Raw genomic sequence first — 22,208 nt, 5'->3', positions numbered from 1 at the left:
TACAAATATGCTATTCTGTGAAATGATTACAAACTGTCAAGAGCCATGTTAAATATAACTGCTGGACGTGTGTGTGTGTGTGTAACTTATGAGTAGGGAGAGCACTCCTCCTCACACACATTCAAAACATTCCACGCTGGAAAAGATCAGAGTTCACATAGTCAGTATAAGGCGGGACCCTGTTTGACACTCACACAAACACACACACTAAACACAAACAACACACTCACACACACACAGAGCTTGCAACCACATAAACAGTTATGTTATTGTCATGAGGAGGAGGAGTCTAACTGCCTGACACGTGTGTGTGGGGGGATGATGGACAGGGTGAGGCCTTGACTCATCTGAGGTGTGTCCTAATCCCAGGTGGTTTGGGGTTCACTGTAAAAGAGCGGAAAGAGGAAGACAAACTCAATAGAAGATACCAAAGTCATGGGCGGAGGAGATAAATAGAGTGTTCTGTTGTGCTACCTCTGTTTTCTTTGCTGGGGTAGCTCCGAGGAAAAGGCTTGAATTCACCGGGAGGCGGGAAGTCCACGACGGGGTGGAACTGGAACTTGGATTCAAAATCATCTGCTAATATATACAGTAAAGGTACAATCAAAAGCTGCCATTTTGTCCACATTTTCAGATAGAAGGTTATCCAAAATCTACCTCCCTAATCTGCCTCCTCAATAATAATAACTCAATCAGTGTTTGTGAAAGGTATTCTTAACCTGCCGTTACTTAAAAACAGCCGTCCATATTGTCCACATGAAGGTGTGTCTCCTCATTAATAGGAGAAATTACTAGTATTGTTATTGTCGTTTACATTTTTTTAATATATTGCAATAATATCGTTGGTATAATCTAGCTGTAAACAACCTCATAATGTGATAAAGTATTGTGAAACTGTTTCTTTGTAAATACTGCCAGATATATAACTGTAAGTCTCACCCAGGCTGTGCAGGTGTCCATTCCTGAGACTTAATGGAGGCAGGGGAGGTGGTGGGGGAGGGGGAGGAATTCGGCTGGACAGCTCTGTAGAGGGGCAACGTGCAGGGGGAGCTGGAGGAGGAGCCAGCCGACCCACACCTGTTGCCATGGGTGACAACAACAGAGGAGTCAGAAGGTAACATGAAAAATTCATTCAGTTTATCATAACTGAGACTGCAAGATCATATTTACACTAAAGACAATTCCTCATCTTGGTGCTCCTACCTGCACTTCTGGGCACAGCAGGCGGCCGTCGGGTCGGAGCGTTGCAGGGGTACGAGGGAGGCAGAGCCCGCATGGCTGGGGAGGGCACTGCTGCCACCTTGGGCGGGGGAGGGGGGAGCGTGGACGGGCAGCTGGGGCTGAAAGAAGCTGGTAGAGGGGGAGCAGGAGGTGGTGGAGGAGGTCCCAGTGGGCTGTCCCGCAGGATGGGGAACCTAGAAGGTTCTGAGTGGACTGGGGAGGGGGTCAGAGGGTAGAAACAACCGGACGAGCGGTCTCCTGGAACAGCAGAGGGAGACTGGAAAGGTGGAGGAGGCGGAGGAAGAGTAGAGGACTGGGAGAGGATGGAGTGGTAGGAGTGCTGGATGGGGAGCCAGGTGGGCTTGGTGACTTGGGATGGGGGTGGAGGAGGAGGGCAGGAGGGCAGGGGCGGAGGCCTGTTGGCTGGCCGCTCCTGGAAGGCATGGGGTGGGGGAGGCGGTGGAGGGGCAGAGGGAGGGTCGGGTGGAGGCAGTGGGGGAGAGGAAGCAGGGAAAGAAGGTGGGTGCTTGCTGCTGTGAGAGGGGGAGGGAGGTGCAGAGGACGAGGGGGCGAGCGGACGGTGGACGGAGCCTCGGAGCTCCGTCGTCCTGTGAGGCTCGGAGACGCTGCTCGTGTCTGCTGGCGGGGGCGGGTTCCACAGAGGCTTCAGGGAGGCCGAGGAGCTTGAACGTGACACTTTAACACACACACACACACACAGGGGGATTCATTTGAGTGGTCATTATAGTATATCATTAGATTTAGATTTAGTCAGAGCAAGACATATTGCACCCACCTGAGGTCTTGCCTGCTGGGTCTCTTTGTCCTATAGGCCTGAGAGTGGGGAACCCTCCAGCAAACAGCCCACCCAAAGAGGGTCCCATGGGTGCCATCCCTCCTGATGAGCCCAGAGAAGCAGCAACACTGCTGGATGGATCTCCAGTGCGGGCCTCAGGATCTGGGGAACAACACATAGTACACATACATTACAAATGATTTACAACAATGACTTCACTGTCCTTTTGGTGTCTTTTAATCATTATAGGTTTTTCACATTATTACACAAAGTTATTGTTTTACAAGACTTTACGTGCTCTGCAGGTTTTAGAGTCGTGGGAATTGTGTTCTTAATTCTGAAACCACAACCTGAAGACCCAATAGTTCAGGCAGGAACATGAGTAGATCTTTCACCACCCCAATCACCTGTTCTCCCTGAGGGCCAACTACACACCTTTTCACGAAACAGAGCAGTGTGTGTCAACTGGCCTGGCTCCAAGTACCTCACAATATACTGTAAGCTACATGTAAGTTTAACTAATGCAAATGAACAAATCATTTAAATATTATATATGATACACTGCATGATGTAATGTTACATTCAGTTGACCTTTGCATCAAAAGGTTTATGAAAAGTAATCTCGCAAACAAGCAAACGAGCATTCGAATGCACACAAACTTGAAAATACTGACGGCTTCATAAACATCACATGCATAACATTTTTTTTAGAAACCTAGTTGTATACTGTAGATACAATGCATGTGTAGCCTATTGTGTTGCCCACTATGCATACATTGCAGTAGTTTCTATTCTGCGTGCATCTTTATCTGTTGTAGGACATTCCTTCCTGAAGAGTCCACTTGGTGTGTGTCTATTCTTAAATAGGTCAAATAGAAACAACATACTCCTCATGAACTACATTAAATACTACTACCTGTCCCCACTCTCTTTTTACCCTTATACACACCACAGCATCTTAACACACAAGCATACACCATTAAGTCACCTTCCTCGGAGCTCCACTGTGATCATTACTAGACTTGTTTAGTGTCTTAACCGAGAGCGTCGGTGTGCATGTTTGGAGCACGGTAAGGATGTTGCTCTTACTATCCAAGGCGGGGGCACTGCGGTCGTTGACCTGCGCGACTTTCTTGAGCCTGGCTCCTTTCTGGATGTCGGCCAACAGGGCATTCCTTCCTCCTCCTCCAGACTGGAGCTTAAGAGACTCCGACGGACACTGTCACACAGAGACAAAAAAAGAGCTTTTATAATAGTCACAAGTGTTTTGCCCAATATGTGTTCTGTCTTACAGCAAGGGTCCACTTCAGGATACTAACTGTAGTACATACTAATTAAAAAAACAATTAATAATGTATTTGGCACTTATAAAGAAAACAAACATGTGTTGGCTGCACGTGGTGCTTTTCATTTTCATATGATTGTAAATTGAGTTCCTTTGGGTATTGGACAGGTGATCGGAGATATTTGAAGACGTCTCCTCGGACTAGTTTTTGCATTTATTTTCTCAAAGTTTTTAGTAATTTTTAACAGATTTAAAAAAAGAGAAACAGCAAACAAAAATAATAAATATACTTGCACCTACTAAGTGTATTTTCAAGAGTTTTGAGTTTTACTTGATCTTTTTACATAAAGAAGAGAGTTAGAACAACTGTATAGCGTCAACACCATCTTCTCAACTTCACCTCTGCTCCTCTGATAAAAAGATACAAAGCATTCAGTATATTGATGTGTCCTGCAGTGTGGCCTTCTTCACTGGCAGTGGCGACTCATTTAAAATGAGGACACCGAGCGCCTGCTGTAGAAACATAACACTCTCCTGCTACTGTGTGTGTGCGTGTGTGTGTGTGTGTGTGTGTGTGTGTGCATTACCTTAATCAATAATGTAAATAACCTACAGGTGATGGTCGATGCTCAGTGAGAAGGACACAAGTGGGTGTTTGCGATTGCATGAGAGAGAGTTAGAGAGAGCCCGTCTTACCGGTGGCAGGGCAGCGCTGGGCGGCGGTGGAGGAGGGGGAGTCAGGGGGGGTGGAGGGGGAGGCGGTGGGGGGGCTGGCATGCTGAGGCCTCAGATACCTGCAGAAGACAATGCATACCCCATGAGTGAAAGAAAGTCGCCATCCTATTCATGCACTGCAGCCACTGACCACCTTTGAGGACGTTTATCTCAGAAGCTGCTACTGGGTGAAGGGGCACACTCGGTGACCTCCTACCCTCTTCCCTGAACAGGAAAGGCTTTCACCAGCGTACAGCGCAAAACAGGAAACAGCGAGCGCTCCATCCGCTCTTGAGAAATCGGACACATCCCCCAACCCCTGTCCTCCTGCTCTTCCCACAATGCCCTGTGGCAGGACTTGGGAGAGGAACAATGGAGAGTGTTGTGTGAAAAGTAATGGACCCCGAGCCTTCAGTCGCTCAGTGACCGAAGGCCTTCGCTGCAGTAAGTGAATGGAAAATAAATTGAGGGAAATCCACAGGAAAAAGGCGTGCACTCACATTGTTCTCCCAGCAACTGTCCAGGAACAGTTTATCTCCCAAATTATGTCACCGTCTTTCAATCTCCACATGTTGTTGGCAACTCAGCGAGTAAATGATCCACAGCAACAGTCACTGAGCTCTCCACACTTTTCTGACATCATAAATTCTTGACGAGCTCTCTTGCATGGCTGCGAAAGACTGAAAACACAGCGAGGTTTGTGCACACTGAGGTTCTCCGTTTACTTTGCACATGCTCCTCCTGAGCAATTTAATAAAGCGCAGAGCAGAACCGTTTTTTTTTGCTGAACCTCTATGTTTCTGTCCCCCTCTGTCTTTGCCCATTTGTGCATGTACAAGTCTCTGCAACTGGCAGACTGTCCTCCGTTGCTATTTCTATCGTCATATCTGTGTCAAGCAGCCTCTGTGACACCGCGAGTGTCAGTCTTTAAAGGGGGCAAAGCTGGACACTGGTTAGCTGAGCTCTACTGGAACAGGTGAGTGGACATGCTCCTCTCACACCAGCTGTTTTTCTTTGAACTCTAGGACGTCTTGTTCTTCCTGCTGTATTCCTGAAGCACACACAAGCAGCTGGAAGTGGCAGCTGCTGCAGCCTTAACCATCGATTTCTATACTTGTTTATGTGAATGACACGCAAACAGATTGAGACCATGGAGCCCCAGCTGAAGCTGACGGACTTGAGGATGACACAGTACTGAATCTGTACTGTATGAATGAATGGAGAGCCACACACTAGCCACATTCTAAATAAATACATTTGAGTTTTTGAGTTTTTAGCATGAATAATAACACTTTATAGGATAACACATTTGTTTATGTTTTGCTTTTAGACGTAAATGTTCCTTATTTTGTCAAATAAGTGTTCAAAAGGAACAAACATGAGTCTCAAACCTATCCAATAAAGCCATGGTACAGTTGATGCACCATGAAGTAACAAGACAAGGCGCTTTAATAAACATGTATATAGAAACCCTATCACATTATATTTTTAAAGAAATAAGAATTCCCACCTGTCACATACAACTGTGCGTGAATAACAGACAGCAGCGGTGTCTTACCTTAACAAAATATCTGAAATCCACCTGTTAGAGAGCGAGCTTCAGTGCGATAGACCGCGGCACACTGACCTCGTCGTGCGCTCTGCGTCGCCTTATTTATAGACGAGAGAGGACAACACGTATCCGGCGTTTGGGCAGACGAAAACTAAAAGTTCCACAAACTTTTCCTTTTTACACTCACACGGGTGTCCATTAAGTAGACGCTGGAAAATAAAGCGTGTTCGCGCACAACGGTCTCCATCTGGCTCTGGCTGTTTATTCCATATTGCGCGCCCTGCAGGACGGCACAAGGCCGCACCTAAACCGAAACTTTGACTTCCCCTTGAGTTACACCAGTGTGGACTAGAGTCAACGTCATGAGTGGCCATGCTAACTGGTTCGCACTGAGGGGACGAGGAGGTCTGCAGCCATGTGGACTTTTCTGAACTCGACGGGACTTTCTTCAACTCAGAATATTTATTTAAAGATCCACTCAACTCTATTTTTCGACTATACGGTTGCTCATGTTCGCCCCCTTGTGTTGAAACTGTCCCGTTGCAATTCATCCTTCATCAAAGATGATCAACAGATCAAACAAAGAAACAGTTTCACACAATGAAATTATAATTAGATTTACATCTGAGATTTATTGGGTGATTTCTTTTTTTTAAATGACGCATTGCTCATAACCGTGCACGCACCTCAAAACTCAACAGTGACAAAGGAATGCAGCGATACAGGCGTGCTCCTCCCTTCAAGTGGCAGAACATTATAACTTCAGCCTGAGTTTGACAGACACTTTGCATTCATTCCATGTATTTGTCTTTCTCAGACAATGATCATCACACATTGGCCTCCTCCAGTAAAGCGATGACGAGGCAACAACACGACTGCCAAGAGGAGCGGAGTGCTTTTACTTCTGTGTTCATGAGACTTTCTTGTAATGTACCTGTACAATGTTTGGTTCCTGCTCCTCTTTCTTCTATCAGTGTCGATTTAAAGACAGTGAGGGACAGTCTCAAGAGTGGACAACACTACTGTCCAAGTTGAGCCATTGGCTTGTGATTTTATATGATAATAAAGCACATGCACATACACACACAGTTATCATCTTTATTCATCATATTTTTCCTTCATTTAAGTATTCACAGGTGGTCTGAAATACAGCAGTCCTGCAAATAAAACTACATCTGGATCACACTTCTTTAGTTACATGGCCATATCTCATTCAGCTGATATCACAATATAATGTAGCTTCTTACTTCAGCTGGACCCAACATGTCATAACACATGTTGGATGTCATCCTTCATTAAAAGTAGTTTATGCATTTTCCTGTCAAGTGTTGTGCATTTGACTAAAAGCTGCTCACAATGAATTTCTTCCGCTAACCGATTTCTTTTCACACATAACTATGAAATCATTTTACACCTTACACTTTAGAATCAACAATGTTTTGTATAAGGAGCCTTATACATATCCTTCATTATCAAACATTTAATATCATTATTATAGAAATAATGTACACATCTTATGTTTTCCAGAAGCATATCACAAAAAAACATTTTTTTTTCTTAAACAGGTTGTGGGTAATTTTATGAGTTGTCCAATTGAAGGCACAGTCCTTGACTGAAACAAGGACACTGTAAGACTCTTACGTGTTTACAGCAATATAATATATCTCTTTGAGCTTTGATTATGGGATATTGTTGGCAAAATGGTTCGGTAACCATCCTGCAGAAAAAAATATAATCCATTTCAGATCATTTATCATTGTGTCTGTGGCCTTCTGGCAAAAGTTTCCAACATTGGGCTAAAAGTTGAATGCACCTTGTCATCTTCATCACCACCATCTTCACCAACACACAGCAGACCTCTTGGTCTCTCTCAAGAGAACGAAGCAGCTTCATGAGCTCAAATCCCTCTCCTTGTCCTCAAGCATCTGTCAAGACAAAGCAGTCTTTGATCGTCTCCTCCTCCTCACCGTCAACGCATGTCCTCCCTCCCTGAAGCCACAGTCTCTGTCTCCTGTAAAGGAAGGCTGGAGCGCACTCTCCGCTTCTCCTTGAATCGACCTGAGCGTGACACCTTCATGTTCCTGCGACACGTCTGCTCGTTGAAGACAGACTCCAGGTGGGAGTCGTCATAGGTGTCATCCCTGAGGATGCTGGAGCTCTTGCTGGAATCTTGAGGAGACGGGGACAGGTCGCCGCCGGTCTGGGAGGCCGCGGGGTCTTTTTGCCTCTCATTTTGTGCAAAAGGGTCAAAGTCCACGTCAAAGGTGTTGGATGAACTGGTGTCCTTGGAGCCTCCGCTCTTCTTCTTTGGCAGGAAGGCCTTCCACCACGGGGTCCTCTCTGTCATCTTTGACTGCAGGGAGGGCACTGGAACAGGGAACACATGCTGTCAGTAATTCAGCTGAGATCTTCTCCTCTGCATCAGAATTATTATTTTAAGGCATGTGATCTCATCTGTGAGGTCTTCCTGTTTCTCAACTGGCTCCTCTCTAATTTCTAGTAAAACATCAAACTATCCCAATAAGACTGAACAATAAATCACCTCTGGCCAGATCCTCCTCAAATGAACATCAATAAACCTTGCACCGCTTTCACTTTATATACACTGCATACACTTTAATTTTTTTCATTTCCTTTATTATTTAAATTCTTAAATGTAATATGTCCTGCCCTGCTATTTTATTTCATTGTATTGCATATATGTAAACATGTTTGCTGCTGCTTCACGACATTTCCCCCTGGGGATGAATAAAGTAATAATCTTATATCTTTATCTTATCTTATCTTAAAAATGGTGTCTGCATGTGTTTGGTGTGATTAAATATTGCACTGACACATTAATGTAACATTCATCATCGCCCTCAACATCATCACAAATCCTATTTTCTGTTTGAATATCATGATTTGCTTTAATTTATCCTCTAGTCGAGATTTTCCACTGGTAAAACAACGTCTTCCCAGCTAATCCATGAGAATAACCAGTATTGCCTTCTTTGTAAAACTGGTTTATTGAGTCGTGAGAACAGAGGAGCAAACCTAAGGAGTGATTCACAGGTGAACAATGCGCAAAGCAAGGCTTTAACTCTTACCTGAGCTACTGTGGTGCAGTGTGTGGACACTCAAAACGACCCGGAGCAAAGTGTAAATGTCACACTCTTGCTTGTTCTGGGATGTAAATCCACGGACCAGGTCAGTGTCTTCTTCAGTGGTGGAGTAGTGACAGCGGTCCCTCAAGAGACCGGAGCAGCAGTATCCATATTACGCACTAGCAGGTGTCTTGCCGCGTTGCATCTCCCACCTCCTTGCATCTTTAATGTTTCTCCGGTTGCTCTCGTCTAAAACCTCTCTACTCTACTCTTCTAATGCAATTCTTAAGAATATTACAAACGAATTGACACTTTTATTCTTCCACTGAATCAGCAGGTTTCCGCCTCCGAAACTCTCCTCTTGGAGTACCTGTCCTCACTCCTGACTGGATGAACGCTCAGGGTCGGTCACGTGAGCTCTCGCTCAGGTGAACGTATTATGATGGTGGGCGGGGCTTGTGGTTGCGTGGCAACATACCCCATGGGAGCTTGCGCCTCTTCAGCGACAGAGTTTTTAAAAGAAGGGCCCTTTGTATCACCTGAACCCAACCCCAGCCAGAGAGCCAAATTATGCTCCAATTCTGGACGCCCAGTTCTGTTAGGCACACTGACATATACGTTGTCATGCAAAGGAATGAAAGGGAATTGTATATTCAATAACATGTTATTAATACCCCAAATAGAATAGGCTGCAGGTTACTCAGCACCATGGTGGCTCCAAGGTTTAATAGAGGCCGGAGGGGGCGTGCGACCAGACAAAGTCAGGGGACTTTTGAAATAATTTTACTGCACTAGACGTGTAATTGTTGCTGTTGTAACTTTACATTGTGTGAGGGGAAGCAGTTAGTCCTGGCGCCAGTTTCACCTGCTGGCTATACTTGCCAAGCATGACTCTACACAATGTGTCTGCTGGTCCTGACACTATACTTTCAAGTCCAATTCTGGATGGGGTCAGTTTCATGGAGCTCTCTGTCAGTCAGACAGTCAGTCCGTCTGGAGGACACAACAGGACATACAGCCCAGTATTTATACAGTAACATATATCCAGACATACATACAGATGTTTAAAGAGGACAACTCTCAGTTGTGACTGTAGTATAGGATTTCTTGAAACAATTAGAAAATGTTAACTAGGATTTGTATTACGCCTATGAAGTTGTCTAATAAATTAAATGTTCATGTTTTTTTTTAATACATATGTTCAATATACATTTTGGGTTGCAAGGTTGAGAAATCTGTCCTTTATCCATCCATAAACGTAATATGAGTCTAATAAGCTTTAACAGTCATTTGATATTAAGTAATTGATGGTTATTATAATATTGGAAGTGGTGGAAAGTGCTATTAAGCTCCACCTGGACCAGCTATTAGGGTAAAGAGACACTTTCACAGGAACGCATCAATATCAATAACACATATGTGCCTCTTTTTTCATATGTAAGGACATTTTGCTGATAATGTTGTACTATAACTTGAGTTGTATTATGCAATACATGATTTTTAGTTCAACAGAGTATTTGTGTTTTCTTGTGTTATTGTGTATTTCTACTTTTACTTTAGTAAAGCATCTGGATACTTCTTCCACCACAAGTTAAATGAATATTGATCCACGTGTCCTGCACCTTTTCTTGATGCTCTAAAGCTATAAAGACAAAGCATGTTTTATGAGAAGCCAAACGTCTTTTTTTCTCAACATGGCTCAAGTTATACTTTTGTCCACAGCCTCATTATGAAAACATGATATAAACCCAACACGCACATTATGTCAAACTGCAAAATGTCAGTAATACAAACGTCATCGAAATAAGAACATTATCGAGGTGCACATCTTCAACACAATCACATGTTTACAATACACACTTCATCACAAACAATGAAGCATTCACCACTTATAAATCCACTGAATTATGATCGGAGCTTTATAGCGGATTGGGACATATTGTTCATTATTCTCATTAGGATTAATAAATATCACAAATGGGACTCTAGATTGTGTTAGAGACAACTTTCAAAGTGTCAGCTGAGGACAAGACATCTCCCTGAGCTGACTGGTTTGTCTTGGTGAGCGTTTTATTAGCAAATGGCTTCTGTGAAAGACACAAAGTCTGAGAACAGAGTAGAAACAGGCAGGAGAGAGGGAGGGAGGGGGGGGGGGGGGGGGGGGGGGGGGGGGGGGGGGGGGGGGGGGGGCGGATCAGGTAATGCCTTTTCTCTTCCTCCTCCAAAGTTTAGAGGGAAAGTTGTTGTGGCAACAGGAATGTGAGCCGCCTCTCTCTCTCTCTCTCTCATTCAGCAGCTGGTGGCTTGCATACCTGGGGGACTCCCTCTCCTCGTATCTCCCATAGTCAAAACTCTGCGGAGTCTTTTCCTCTCTCCACCACACACAGAACGCTGCCCTTCATTGTGCATTATTATTATTATTATTATTATTATTATTATTATTATTATTATTATCCTGCACACTCAGGTGCTATGGATATATAAACACATGAATACACACTGGAGACCAGAGCCAGATGACCCCCTTCAGATTAACGATCTAGTGCTGCGACTAATAATTATTTTCATTGTGAATTAATCGGTTGGATCTTTTCTGATAAATATATGAATTGCTTGGGAAGTGAAATATCTGAAAATTGCTCATCTGATTTCTTTCCGACCCAAAGACAGGGACTATTAGTATTGTCACACCAACCGTTTAAAAACCCAAATATATTGCATTTTATTAGAAGAAAATAAAGATAGATCTTTACATTTAAAAACTGGAATCTGTTCATCTTTGCCGTGTTTGACATTTGTTCCCTGATGAATACTTTAAATAATAGATAATAAACTTCAATAGGTCCTGCTGTCCTCCTCACCGTAGCCAGCATCAGCATCAAGGTCACCAGATGTTTTCTTTTCATATCACCTCTCAGTTTTACTCTGCCTCGGTCCCAAATCTGCTTTCCTCTCCACAAACACACACAACACTTTAGTCTCTCTGGAAGTTGATCATTAACTCCAACCACGCCATGCAGATAAAGAAGAAATGTATGCAGAGACAGATGTCTCATTGAATATGTTTTGACTGAGGGATTTCCTCAAGGTGAAAGCGGAGCGTTTGCCCACTGAGACTGAGAGGCATGTGTACAATGTGTGTACAAAACAAAGTGACGAAGAGAGACATTGAACCAGTGATTGCATAATAAGGCAATACTCTCCACCCGTATCCGTTTCTGTCTCTTCATTCCATTGATAACTTCAAAATACAAATGTGTATCTGAACATCTGAAGTAAAAAACAAACACTTTTGGACTCTCAAGTGTAAAAACATATATATTGTTTTCCTATATATCGCAGATACAGGAAGTAACATTTTCATTTTTATTTATTGTTAATAACTGGTATCTAATAATTATCAGCATGCAATCATTATTTGTAAATCTCAAAAAGGCCTGATTCTGATCCTTATAAATAGCTTCTAATTGCATGTTCATAGGCTGAGACAGATTTAGAAACACACTAAACACAAAGTGACTCAGTCAGCCATGTTTATGTTGACGTAGATGCCCACAGATCAAACTATGTGCGCCCGTCTACGCATTTGTGTGTGTGTGTGTGTGTGTGTGTGTGTGTGTGTGTGTGTGTGTGATGACGGTAATGTGTTTGCATCACGCATGTGCCCTGTGCGTATGAGCCCAGTAAGTCATTGGGACGTGATAAACCTGAACATATCCGTCACTGTGCAGCATTGAACAACAGGTTGAGCCGTGGCGTGCCGGCTCTGGGAAAGAGAGCAGGAAGGCAGCCAGTTGGACCGGTAGAGTCGTCTCACAAAGACCTCTCAAAGGAAGTGAGCAGCTACTGTATCTAAAGATAGTAACACACACGGAACTGGTTTACTGTCGGTCTCTGACAGCACAAACACTTTCAGGGCACCTCACAGTCAAAATACCTAGAAAGAATGTTGGACAGATTAAATGAGTTGTATTCACTCCACATATAACCAGTTTGGCCAAACATGGCACTGACTTGTGTGCATATATATATATATATATATATATATATATATATATATATATATATATATATATATATACCTAAGGAAATTGTCAGCAAATATAGAGGTCAAAAGTCATCCGTTCTCGTGTGTTTTATTGATGCCTCCAACGTTTTTGATCGTGTTAATCATCAATCAAAGTTGTTTGCAACATTTAGTCAAAGAGGTGTCCCCAAACACATTGTGAGAAAATGTGTCTCAGCCCCATGTGGGGTCAGCAATGGTGTCCGACCAGGGGGGATATTGCCCCCAGTTCTTTTTAATCTATATATTGCTGATCTGTCCAAGCAGTTTAAAGCCTATAATACTGGGTGCATGATTGGCAATACTGCTGGTCTCCAGCAGCTCATTACTGTATGTACTGTATATGGTATGGAAAATGACATCAAATACAATGTCAGTAAGAGGGCCATCTTGATCTATAGAACCAAAGAGGATAAAAGTGTACAATTCCCTGACTTCAAATTGTCTGATAATTACCTCAGTGTCTGTGATAAGGTAAAATATATTGGACATTTTATTACTGAACAGATGACCGATGATGAAAATATCTATAGGCAATAGGATTAATGCACAAGCGAACGTTCTCTCATGCAAGTTTAGTGTGTGTACAGATGGAGTGAAGATGTCTCTGTTTAGAGCCTTTTGCACACCTCTCTCCATGCACACTTGAGGTCTAATTACAAAAAAGCAAGCTCACAGAGACTTCAAGTAGCTTATAATGATGCCATGAGAATATTACTGAAGAGACAGAGATAGAGTAGTGCCAGTGAAATGTTTGTGGCTGCAGGAGTTAATACTTTCCAAGCTGTTTTAAGAAATCTTACGTATCAATGTATCTGCCAGGTTGATGACACCGAAAATGAAATAATCTTGGTTTTATCAAACATAAAGTTTACTTCTACGCGCTACCAGTCCAGCTGTGGAGACATTGGTACATCTGTCTATTTATAAGGCATTCGTAGGTCTATGTATTTTACTTGTGATTTTGTATATATTTTATTCTATTTAATGCTTTGTTCTATCTGGACCTTGAGTCTGAAATAAAAGTTAGATTGAAAAGTGCACACATGTCCTAGCTGATGGTAATATGGGTATAATAGGAATGTGGAATTTTACTAACTAAACAATGAAACAGTCCAGAGCATTTGGGTTGGGCAGGTAATGAGTTTCGATGTATTACATTGTGTGCCGTTTGAGGATTGTACGGTTTGGCCGGTTTTCCACTGTGCCTGTCGGAGGAATCAAACAGTGAGTGAACTATCTGAGCTTCAGACGCTGAAGAGGAAACTGTCAGGAATGCAGAAAGGAATCTTACCTTTACTGGACATTTTCTCTGTCTTTCTTGCTCTTAACCGACATGCAGCTATGCGCACCCACATATTTGGTTGAATAAACTGTACTTATGACTCACCGATTACCAAACCCTCGACCTTAAACTACACTGTTACATGGTGAATGTGAAACTGTCCTATTTAAGTTGTACCTTTCATCGTACACCAGCCCGTGTAGCCTTTGCCTCGGAGCCGTGTCATTATAGTTCTACTCTAACATTTCCTAACTGCAGAAGTAAAGACACATAACTACAAAGCAACATAACATGCAACAAGTACTCAGGCCTGATGCTCTTGTGGACTTACTTTAACCACTGAATACCTTACATTTTACAAACAATCCCATTAATCACTACAAGATACAACACGTTCACAATAGCGCTTATATAGCGTGATAACTTCTCATGTTCCAATATATAAATAAAAAAGAAAGCTTCAATTTTCACACTTTTCTCCAACATCAAGGAATAGTGAAATCAATCATTGTAGCAGTGGAAATATCCACTAACTTAGAGAAACAGGGTCATATATGAGAGTCAGAGTGTAAGCTCTGATATCTACACTTTAGAAAATCTGACCCAAGTAGCATCCTGAGAAAAGTGTCAAGCTGATCTCACTTCTGTTATTTGACCACCAGGTGGAGCCAAATTAGATTCTTAATCAACTGTTTTTTACACTTCAGACTTCAGTGAAATATTGTGATGTCAATGCTGCCAGAGGTACAGACTTACCAGAACCACGTGTTGGGTTGTTTTACACATTTTAATGCTTTAATCTAAAAAGACCTACACGTTTACCTGGAAAAAGAGCTGACATTTAAGTGAGCGATGCATTTAGACAGACATGTTTGATTTCAAGAGGCTATAAAACCAAACCAATGAGTTGAGGACACTCATTACTGAGATTAAAATCTATAATAAAATAACAAACGACACTAATTACTAAGATTAAAATATATAATAATATAACAACAGACACTAATTACTAACATTAAAATATTGATTGGCGCAACTTTAAACGTGCGCGCGCCTGTGTGGACGTGTGTGTCCATGTTCCAACGCGCCAGAGGAGGGCGCTGCTGCATTACGTTGAAGCGCTCCGCGCCGTAGAAGAAGACTTTAGCTACAGTCCGGGGTCCAAGAAGAAAACATCAGTGGAGTCCTGGCACGTTAAACATGATGACCAATGTTACTCCGAAGAGAAATATGAATATCTCTTGACAAAAAAAAAACGACTTCCGGCTCATCTCGGTAAGAAGAGCAGCTCGCAGTATGCGTTAAATAACAAACCGGCATCGTTTAGCCGGGAGCTTTAGCGAGCTAGCTCACCACCGGCGTGACGAAGGAGGTCAAACTCAGTTGAAGATGATCACAGTGTAGCGAGTTCTTGATCAGTAATCAGCTGACATTTGGGATCCACCTTCCTCTTATTCCTGGCATCCTCGTCCCCCAGAAGGGCATTATGAAAGCTGACGTCCTGAGGCACGTTTGGTGATGTAGCCGTTAACTTCACCGACCTGGAAAACGCTCTGACTTGACACTATACTGGATTGTTCCGTGAGTTGGGTGCTGGGGTGTCATACAACCAAGAGGGGGTGACGTTTCAGCTGCATTGTTGTTGAGGGGCTCCGCTGCACGAGGGATCTATCGATCCACAAGAAAAGAGCACGTGACATGTGCCTCGTATGACAGGTGTCGGCCTGGACAACTAACGCCTCTTGTTTCTGGTCTTTTCTGATGTCAGACAGGTCGCGATGGGCTCCCGTTGCTTCTTGTCCTCCGCTGCCCGACGCTTCGTTCAGCCGAGTCTGCTCCGCTGCTGCCGGCTGCCGGGCCCCACGAAGTGAGTTCAATCTGGAAAGTACCGGCCGTGTTCTTTATCTTCTGCTGTCCTGGCTGCTCACTCCTGATGCCCCGTGGACACTGACGGCAAAGGGGTCGATCATGTGACATCATCCAGGGGAATGCGTGTTACTTTACCGACCAGGTGTCAACGTGTGTTTGGGCTTAAAGCGCCAGACCATAGTTTAGATTGTATGTGAAGCAGCTCCTCAGATGTTTGCCGACAGCTTGAACACAAAAGGTTACTTTCCTCTGTTTATATTGGGGCAAAAGCAGAAATGTAAATGGCCAACGTGTGAAAACCAAAAATATCAACATGGCTAAACACAATTTGGTGTGAGTTATAATTTAGGTGAACTGGCCCAGGTGTGTTGATGCTTGCTAAGAAGGAGAGCAAAGTCCACTTGTAGTTAAATATTCTACGACTATCGAGAATGTTTAAGATACAAAAAAATGTTACAAAAACAACCTCCTTTTTTTTTTTTTTTTAGAAGAAGAAATATGTCCTCCAAAAGGCAAACATCAGTGGACCATCTAGAGAAAACAGCGAGCAACTACAGACAAAATGTAAGTTGATATTTTCTAGTCGAATACATTAATTTTGGCTGTATCCACTGCCTGTGCCACCTTTTACGGTAATTTGCTGACAGTCAACCCTAAGGTCATTAATGCGTGTGTATGTGTGTGTGCCAAACGCAGGATCTGTATCCAGCTCAGGTGTGTGGCATCACGGATGAGTCGGAGACGGTGAAACGTTTGAGAATAGCTGTCAGCCCAGACTTCAGCTTCAAAGCAGGACAATGGTGAGTTAACTCAATATCAACTCAGACTGTAAAAAATAAATAATAATAATATTTATCACATTAAGGAGCATGGTCACATTGTGTTGTGACACAAGACGGGTTACGTTTGAGATAAAACCACATTGTTGAGGTGCTCAGCTGTTGTACAGATGAATTATCAATCAAAAAGAAACATGAAAGGTGACTGCATTTACATCCAATATTCTCATATGTAGTTATCAATTTTTTGACGGCTGACAGCGCATGTTCACTTTTGTTTTTAAATATGAGCCCAGATCGCTTTGCCTAATGAGACTAAGAGAAGTGAGAAAGTTATTCTGGCGTAGATGTGTTTTTTAAGACACATTTTGGGACCCCTCTTGTTAAGACAAATTAATAAAACCAACTTTGGATGAACCCCCATGTTCTCCCCGTTCTGCCGACATTGCAAAAGGAGTTACCAAAGTAACACTGTCTTCATGAAACCAAAATAAGGAGGACCTGCCAAACTAGGTCTAAGGTCTAAGTTACCGCCTGAGCTTTATGAAACAGCCCTCTGGTGCCCTTGGCAGTGACGCATTACTCATAGTAACCACACAGGGGTGGTATTGTGTTTGCTTTGCCAGACTTTTTCCTTTCTCACATAATCTTTTTAGAGGAAAAATAAGTTTACAATCCGACAGTCGACATGGACGACAGCTCAAGATTAATGTTGATAAAAAACGAAACGTTGTTGTTCAGGAATGTATCACTTCAGCTCAAAGAAAAATCAAAGCTTGTGAATTATTTAGCCTTTTCTCAAGTAAGGATGAGCCATATAGATGGGGACTGGATGAGCTCGTAGACTAGTGAAGGTAACTGCCATCTTCACCGGGTTGCATGCACTCTTGTAGCTTTGACTTGAAGGTGTTTGAGACTTAAACGGCTTGTTTATGAGTGGCGCATGACTTTAAGAAATGTTTTACCTTGCAAGGTAACTTTCAGTGACTCCCTTATAGTCCTAACAGCAAGTTAACGATGAGGGTAGAGCTTTCTTTCTGTCAATGTTAATTAGTACCCTGCACATGCAGTTTATGTACATGAGCCCATACTGTAGGTGGGCGGTAGTCGGGAGGCATTACACTGCAGCAACTGATAATGAATGGAAATAGATGGAAATCCTCGACTTTCAGTATTTCAGAGAAACGAGACTGTTTAGTTGTTCGTCTCTAGGTGGAGGAAGAGGAGGAGGAGGAGGAGGAGGAGGTGGTGTTGGTGGGGGTGGGAGTGGGGGTGGGTGGAACATATGTGTGCATCTTCACAGCAGATCCATATTCATGAGGCCTCCGAGAGTTGTGAAGTCAGTGTTTCTCTCCAGCGTAACAGTGGGTCATTGTGTTGTTGGAACATTTGCCCACCTGTTAAGTATTGCTGTTTTCTTCTGGGGGTTTTCTACTCGTCGTACTTGTTGACAGACAAATGGCACTACATTGGGTGTAAGACTGGGCTGCTACACTTTGTATAGGTTAACTAGCAGGCAACTTTCCATCTGGTTTGGGTTTGTTCTACTTGCTTTCTGGAACAGGCTGCCACCTCAATTAAGGTCAAAGGTCGCCACCCTTAACCTCAGTTCAGCATGTTTTTACTCTTGAATTAACTGTTTAGAAATCTGATATAAGCTATATTTCCAATCAGAATTGCATGACTTTTGTATGAAAAGACTAATGGTTATTATTGTTTATAACGTGTATAATGTCAAAACAACCTTCCATTCTCAGGCATAATATTTTCATGTTAGAGTAAAGTATAGGAGCCAATTTCAACCACTGGAATACATATTTTTATAACTAAATAGTTTTATTCCCTGCAGTGATAAACATTATATCATGAATACATATATAACATAACTTGACAGGTTTTAGTCTAGATATGGATAATCATTTTCAAACATCCACTTAAATAAATAAACGAGTTGACTAATTAATTAAATAATGAATTGTGTGTGTGCAGGGTGGATTTCTTCATCCCCGGCGTGGAGACGGTGGGAGGTTTCTCCATGTGCTCCTGCCCGGGTTTGCTGCAGAAAGAGGGCGTTGTTGAATTGGCCGTCAAATACACCAAACACCCTCCAGCACACTGGATCCACACCATGGTGAGTAGAGCAGAGTACGATAATGCAAATTCCCCAAATAAAAAGAAAGTGGTTGTTTTTTCCTGGGGAAATTATTGAACGTTTATTTGAAAAGATTATTGCCAATGGGTCGGAATTCTAGAAAAGTATATCTGGTCATCCACGTGGCTGTCTAATGTTTTCGGAAGATTACATTGCTAGTGTCTGCACGAGGGAGACGGAGAAGAAGTGTGAAGGTGAGGTGCAGAAAGAGAACGAGTGGAGCGATCAAGGTGTTGAGAAATGGTTTTGGTGTTATAGTTAGGAAATGAAGACTGCCACATAATCACACCTATGGTTATTCTAAAAAGGGAAGTGAGAAAAAATGGAAAATCATATATATATATATATATATATATATATATATATATATATATATATATATATATATATTTTAGATTTGCAGAAGCGGTGAGCATCTACCTGTACTCAAAGGTTATATTAACAGCTAGCGAAACACTCCCTAGTGAACATTTAGTTAATTAAACCAATTAAATCATAATCAGTTTCATAATTTTCTTTTAGGTGTCGTTTGCCAATAGCCATATGACCCCCTGATGTTTTTCAATCATGTATAATTGCCGTCAAGGGTTATTTAAAGTGACTCAGCACATTTTAAAATTGCCTGCTCAGTAGTTCTGAAGTAGAATTATGATAATGAAGCTAAAAACTCAAGAGAAGTTTGTGTGTAGTGTGTGTAGAGCAAGCTGACAGGGTGAATAAAGGTTTACAATGGTTGTGTGAATGTATAAATAAAGGTAATACAAATATATAAAACTATTCTTGGTGCAAAAAGTTGTATTTTGTCTGCAAGAATTTTCTCCAAACTGTATCTGATTTAATCATTCGTCAGTCGTACTAATGCGAGTGGTTGTGTAAATATGAATCATGTATCCTTCCTGCTTGCCTTTCCCTTCCATGTCTGTACTCTGCGTGTTTGTTTGCAGCTTCTGTGGTTTATGATGCGCCCTAATAAATAGCTTTGAGCTACCATGCCTTGTGTAAATATAAGTATCAGAACGCAGTGTTTGAGCACTCTGAGACTTGCAGCGCTCTGCTCTGGCATCGTTTGATGATCCTTTTTGTTTGATATTGCGCTCTGACTCCTCTCCGTGAGCAGGAATAGTGTAAGGACCACAACAGCAGATTAAGAATGCCAGCATTATTACGTGTGTGTGTGTGTGTTTGTGTGTGCGCTCACATGTGTAAAAGAGCAGATGACGGTTTATTTGTCTGCTTTTTTTTCTGCTTTTTTTAAAAGAGCGTCTCTGCACAACTTGTGAAATTGCTTTCACCGTAACACAGCTGACCTCAAAGTGTTTGTTTCCTGAAGCTTGTCTCTGATGTACTTAAAGGGATACTGTATCCCTTTTATGGAATTTATGTCAAAAGGTGTATTTCAGCTACTGAGCAAAGAGAAATGTGTCTAAATTACCCATTAAAGTCCGCTGCTATCTCTCCTCTCAGTGTACAGTGGGCTCCCGAGTGGCCATGCGTGTTGGCGGGGACTTCGTCTTCAACCCGGCGCCCTCTGACCCCTCCATAGATTTGCTGCTGGTGGCCGGCGGCGTCGGGATCAACCCCTTGTACTCAATCCTGTTGCACACAGCCGGTCTGCTGCATCTCAACCAGGCATCTGGTGGGCGGGACTACAAGATTGGCTCTGCTCATCTCTGCTACAGCGCCAAGAACACCCAGGAACTGCTCTTCAAGGTATCTTCACAGGAAGTTTAGGACACTGATTTTTTTTTTTTTAACTCCTGGATATCTCTGCGAGCTGCACACGCAACAGTGTCCACATGTATGATTGGAATATATGGGCGGGTGTGTAAGGACCTAAACTACCTACCGTCTGTGTTCCCAGAGCTCCATCATCGAGGCGTGTCGGGAGTTCCCTGACAAGCTCTCCTGTGACCTCCACGTCACGCAACAGAGCACAGATGTCGACTCGCACCTCCAGCCATTTATCAACCGTAAGTCATGCCCGTGCGCGCACACCTACACTTTTCTTTGCATGCAGGGATGATTTAGTGACTGTCACATTCTGCCACAGCCTGTAGTTGTTGATTTATCTCCGTCGTCATGCAGAACAGGTTCTATCAAACCTCAACGTGGGAGACAAAGAAGTGAGCCTTGATAGATAGATTGACTTCCCTTGTGTCTCCGCAGGCGGGAGAATCACAGAAGAGGAGTTGCAGGCTCATGTGGATCCGCAGAGGACTTTGTGTTTCCTGTGTGGGCCCCGGCCCATGATAGAAGCACTTTCAAAAACCCTCATGGACTTCGGACTCCCGAAAGATAGAATCCTCTTCGAGAAATGGTGGTAGAACCTTTTTAGGATTCTCAGAAACCTCCCTCATGAGAAGGAAGTATGGGGTACGGTGAGACTGGAAGCCAAGTGAAATATTCCAGTGATAAAGGACATTGAAATGAGGAAATTCAACCTCTGATCACTGCAACATGTGCCTGATCTGCGCTTGGCCACTTGGACCGCCCACTCTAAAGCGAGCAGCTGACTCGCAGTAGACCAGAGAGGAGTTTAATTTCTTATAAAGGAGGCCTGCGCCGACTGTAAAACCTCAATTTAAGCAAGACATCATTCAGCTCACTGCTAAATATTTCAACAAATCTGCAACTCTTTGTGTATGACAGACACATCACTTTTCACAGCTGTTACACATCTTCGTATCAGATCTCTTTTCCAGTGTATTTGCTTGAGTGAAGTTTTGCTCAAACTAATTAAGAAGTGATGTTGCAGTAATTTTCCTATGCAAGCAAGTCTTGAAGCAATAATTTGTCCTTTTTCAGAAACACTTCCTTGCCAGGAGTTAGCTGCGTAAAGGCTCAGTGTAGAGTGTAAAAATGACACGTAGATTTATGGGAGGGGTTGTGTGTTAAACTATATTTAGTGTGTGTGTAATTTATTTATTTGCAGAACTGAAGATTTTAGTTGATCTGATTTGGCTGAGTTTGACTGAGTTGCATTGAAGCAATTGTTTTTTTATTCTCATGCAAACTTCATACCAAGAGTATTTTTAGCGTGAAAAACCTTCCAATCTCCCACATATTGGCCAGTGTCCCTGCCTCTCTCACACACTTGTACATGCACAGTGCTTATCTGGCAAACATACATTTTACTCAATCACACACAACCACAAACCCATAAACGATTCTGGTCTGGTGGTGGAGTGAGTGTCCCATGGGGCACTGTAATGGAACCTCCAGGTGGTCTCTGAGGGGCTTGGATCACTGAGCGTCCCTTGGAGATGGTTACGAGCGTCTTGTTGTCGTGTCCCAGTGGGGGTTACGTGGTCGAGACTCATTTTAGTTTTGTTTTTTTTTGCGTTTCCTCCTCATGAGGAAAACGGTTTGTGCGATTTAAAGGAAATAAAAGAAATTGAGTCAA

At 42.8% G+C, this 22,208-nt stretch overlaps 3 protein-coding genes across 7 annotated transcripts; 1 reads left to right on the top strand and 2 right to left on the bottom strand.

The window, feature by feature from the left end:
• Positions 1-53: 53 nt before the first annotated feature.
• Positions 54-4,079, bottom strand: wipf3 (WAS/WASL interacting protein family member 3). The gene is made up of 7 exons (XM_034544440.1): positions 3,999-4,079; positions 3,107-3,236; positions 2,018-2,179; positions 1,204-1,917; positions 940-1,077; positions 475-579; positions 54-384 (listed from the first exon to the last, which is right to left on the bottom strand). Exons 1-7 carry the CDS (start codon positions 4,077-4,079, stop codon positions 344-346), a joined length of 1,371 nt encoding a protein of 456 aa, XP_034400331.1. The 3' UTR covers positions 54-343.
• A 2,579-nt stretch (positions 4,080-6,658) lies between these two features.
• LOC117738566 (proline-rich protein 15-like protein) lies at positions 6,659-9,045 on the bottom strand. The gene is made up of 2 exons (XM_034544441.1): positions 8,658-9,045; positions 6,659-7,935 (listed from the first exon to the last, which is right to left on the bottom strand). The coding sequence occupies exon 2, from the start codon at positions 7,913-7,915 to the stop codon at positions 7,538-7,540; it is 378 nt and encodes a 125-aa protein (XP_034400332.1). The 5' UTR covers positions 7,916-7,935; positions 8,658-9,045; the 3' UTR covers positions 6,659-7,537.
• A 6,086-nt stretch (positions 9,046-15,131) lies between these two features.
• Positions 15,132-22,208, top strand: oxnad1 (oxidoreductase NAD-binding domain containing 1). Of its 5 annotated transcripts, XM_034545831.1 has the most exons (9): positions 15,132-15,280; positions 15,483-15,586; positions 15,778-15,872; positions 16,363-16,438; positions 16,571-16,674; positions 18,643-18,784; positions 20,270-20,515; positions 20,667-20,775; positions 20,972-22,208. In XM_034545831.1, exons 3-9 carry the CDS (start codon positions 15,784-15,786, stop codon positions 21,127-21,129), a joined length of 924 nt encoding a protein of 307 aa, XP_034401722.1. In that variant the 5' UTR covers positions 15,132-15,280; positions 15,483-15,586; positions 15,778-15,783; the 3' UTR covers positions 21,130-22,208. The 5 variants fall into 5 exon arrangements, with proteins under 5 accessions (XP_034401722.1, XP_034401723.1, XP_034401721.1 ...); XM_034545832.1 differs by lacking the exon at positions 15,483-15,586; XM_034545830.1 differs by lacking the exon at positions 15,483-15,586 and having other exon boundaries at positions 15,774-15,872.

The sequence above is a fragment of the Cyclopterus lumpus genome, chromosome 11 (genome assembly GCF_009769545.1).
Source record: "Cyclopterus lumpus isolate fCycLum1 chromosome 11, fCycLum1.pri, whole genome shotgun sequence".
In the NCBI taxonomy this organism is placed as follows: domain Eukaryota; kingdom Metazoa; phylum Chordata; class Actinopteri; order Perciformes; family Cyclopteridae; genus Cyclopterus; species Cyclopterus lumpus.
The sequence above is the reverse complement of the archived record's forward strand: the minus strand, read 5'-3'. Positions and strand labels throughout refer to the sequence as shown.

Bases quoted from the DNA above. Each gene is read 5' to 3' on its own strand.
- wipf3 (XM_034544440.1), bottom strand. From the start codon at position 4,079: ATGCCAGCCCCCCCACCGCCTCCCCCTCCACCCCCCCTGACTCCCCCT. The intron at 3,237-3,998 runs GTAAGACGGGCT...TCTGTGTGACAG, and splicing joins CCAGCGCTGCCCTGCCACCG to TGTCCGTCGGAGTCTCTTAA. The intron at 580-939 runs GTGAGACTTACA...TGTATATATTAG, and splicing joins TGGACACCTGCACAGCCTGG to CAGATGATTTTGAATCCAAG.
- LOC117738566 (XM_034544441.1), bottom strand. From the start codon at position 7,915: ATGACAGAGAGGACCCCGTGGTGGAAGGCCTTCCTGCCAAAGAAGAAG.
- oxnad1 (XM_034545832.1), top strand. From the start codon at position 15,784: ATGGGCTCCCGTTGCTTCTTGTCCTCCGCTGCCCGACGCTTCGTTCAG. The intron at 16,439-16,570 runs GTAAGTTGATAT...TGCCAAACGCAG, and splicing joins CGAGCAACTACAGACAAAAT to GATCTGTATCCAGCTCAGGT. The intron at 16,675-18,642 runs GTGAGTTAACTC...GTGTGTGTGCAG, and splicing joins AGCTTCAAAGCAGGACAATG to GGTGGATTTCTTCATCCCCG.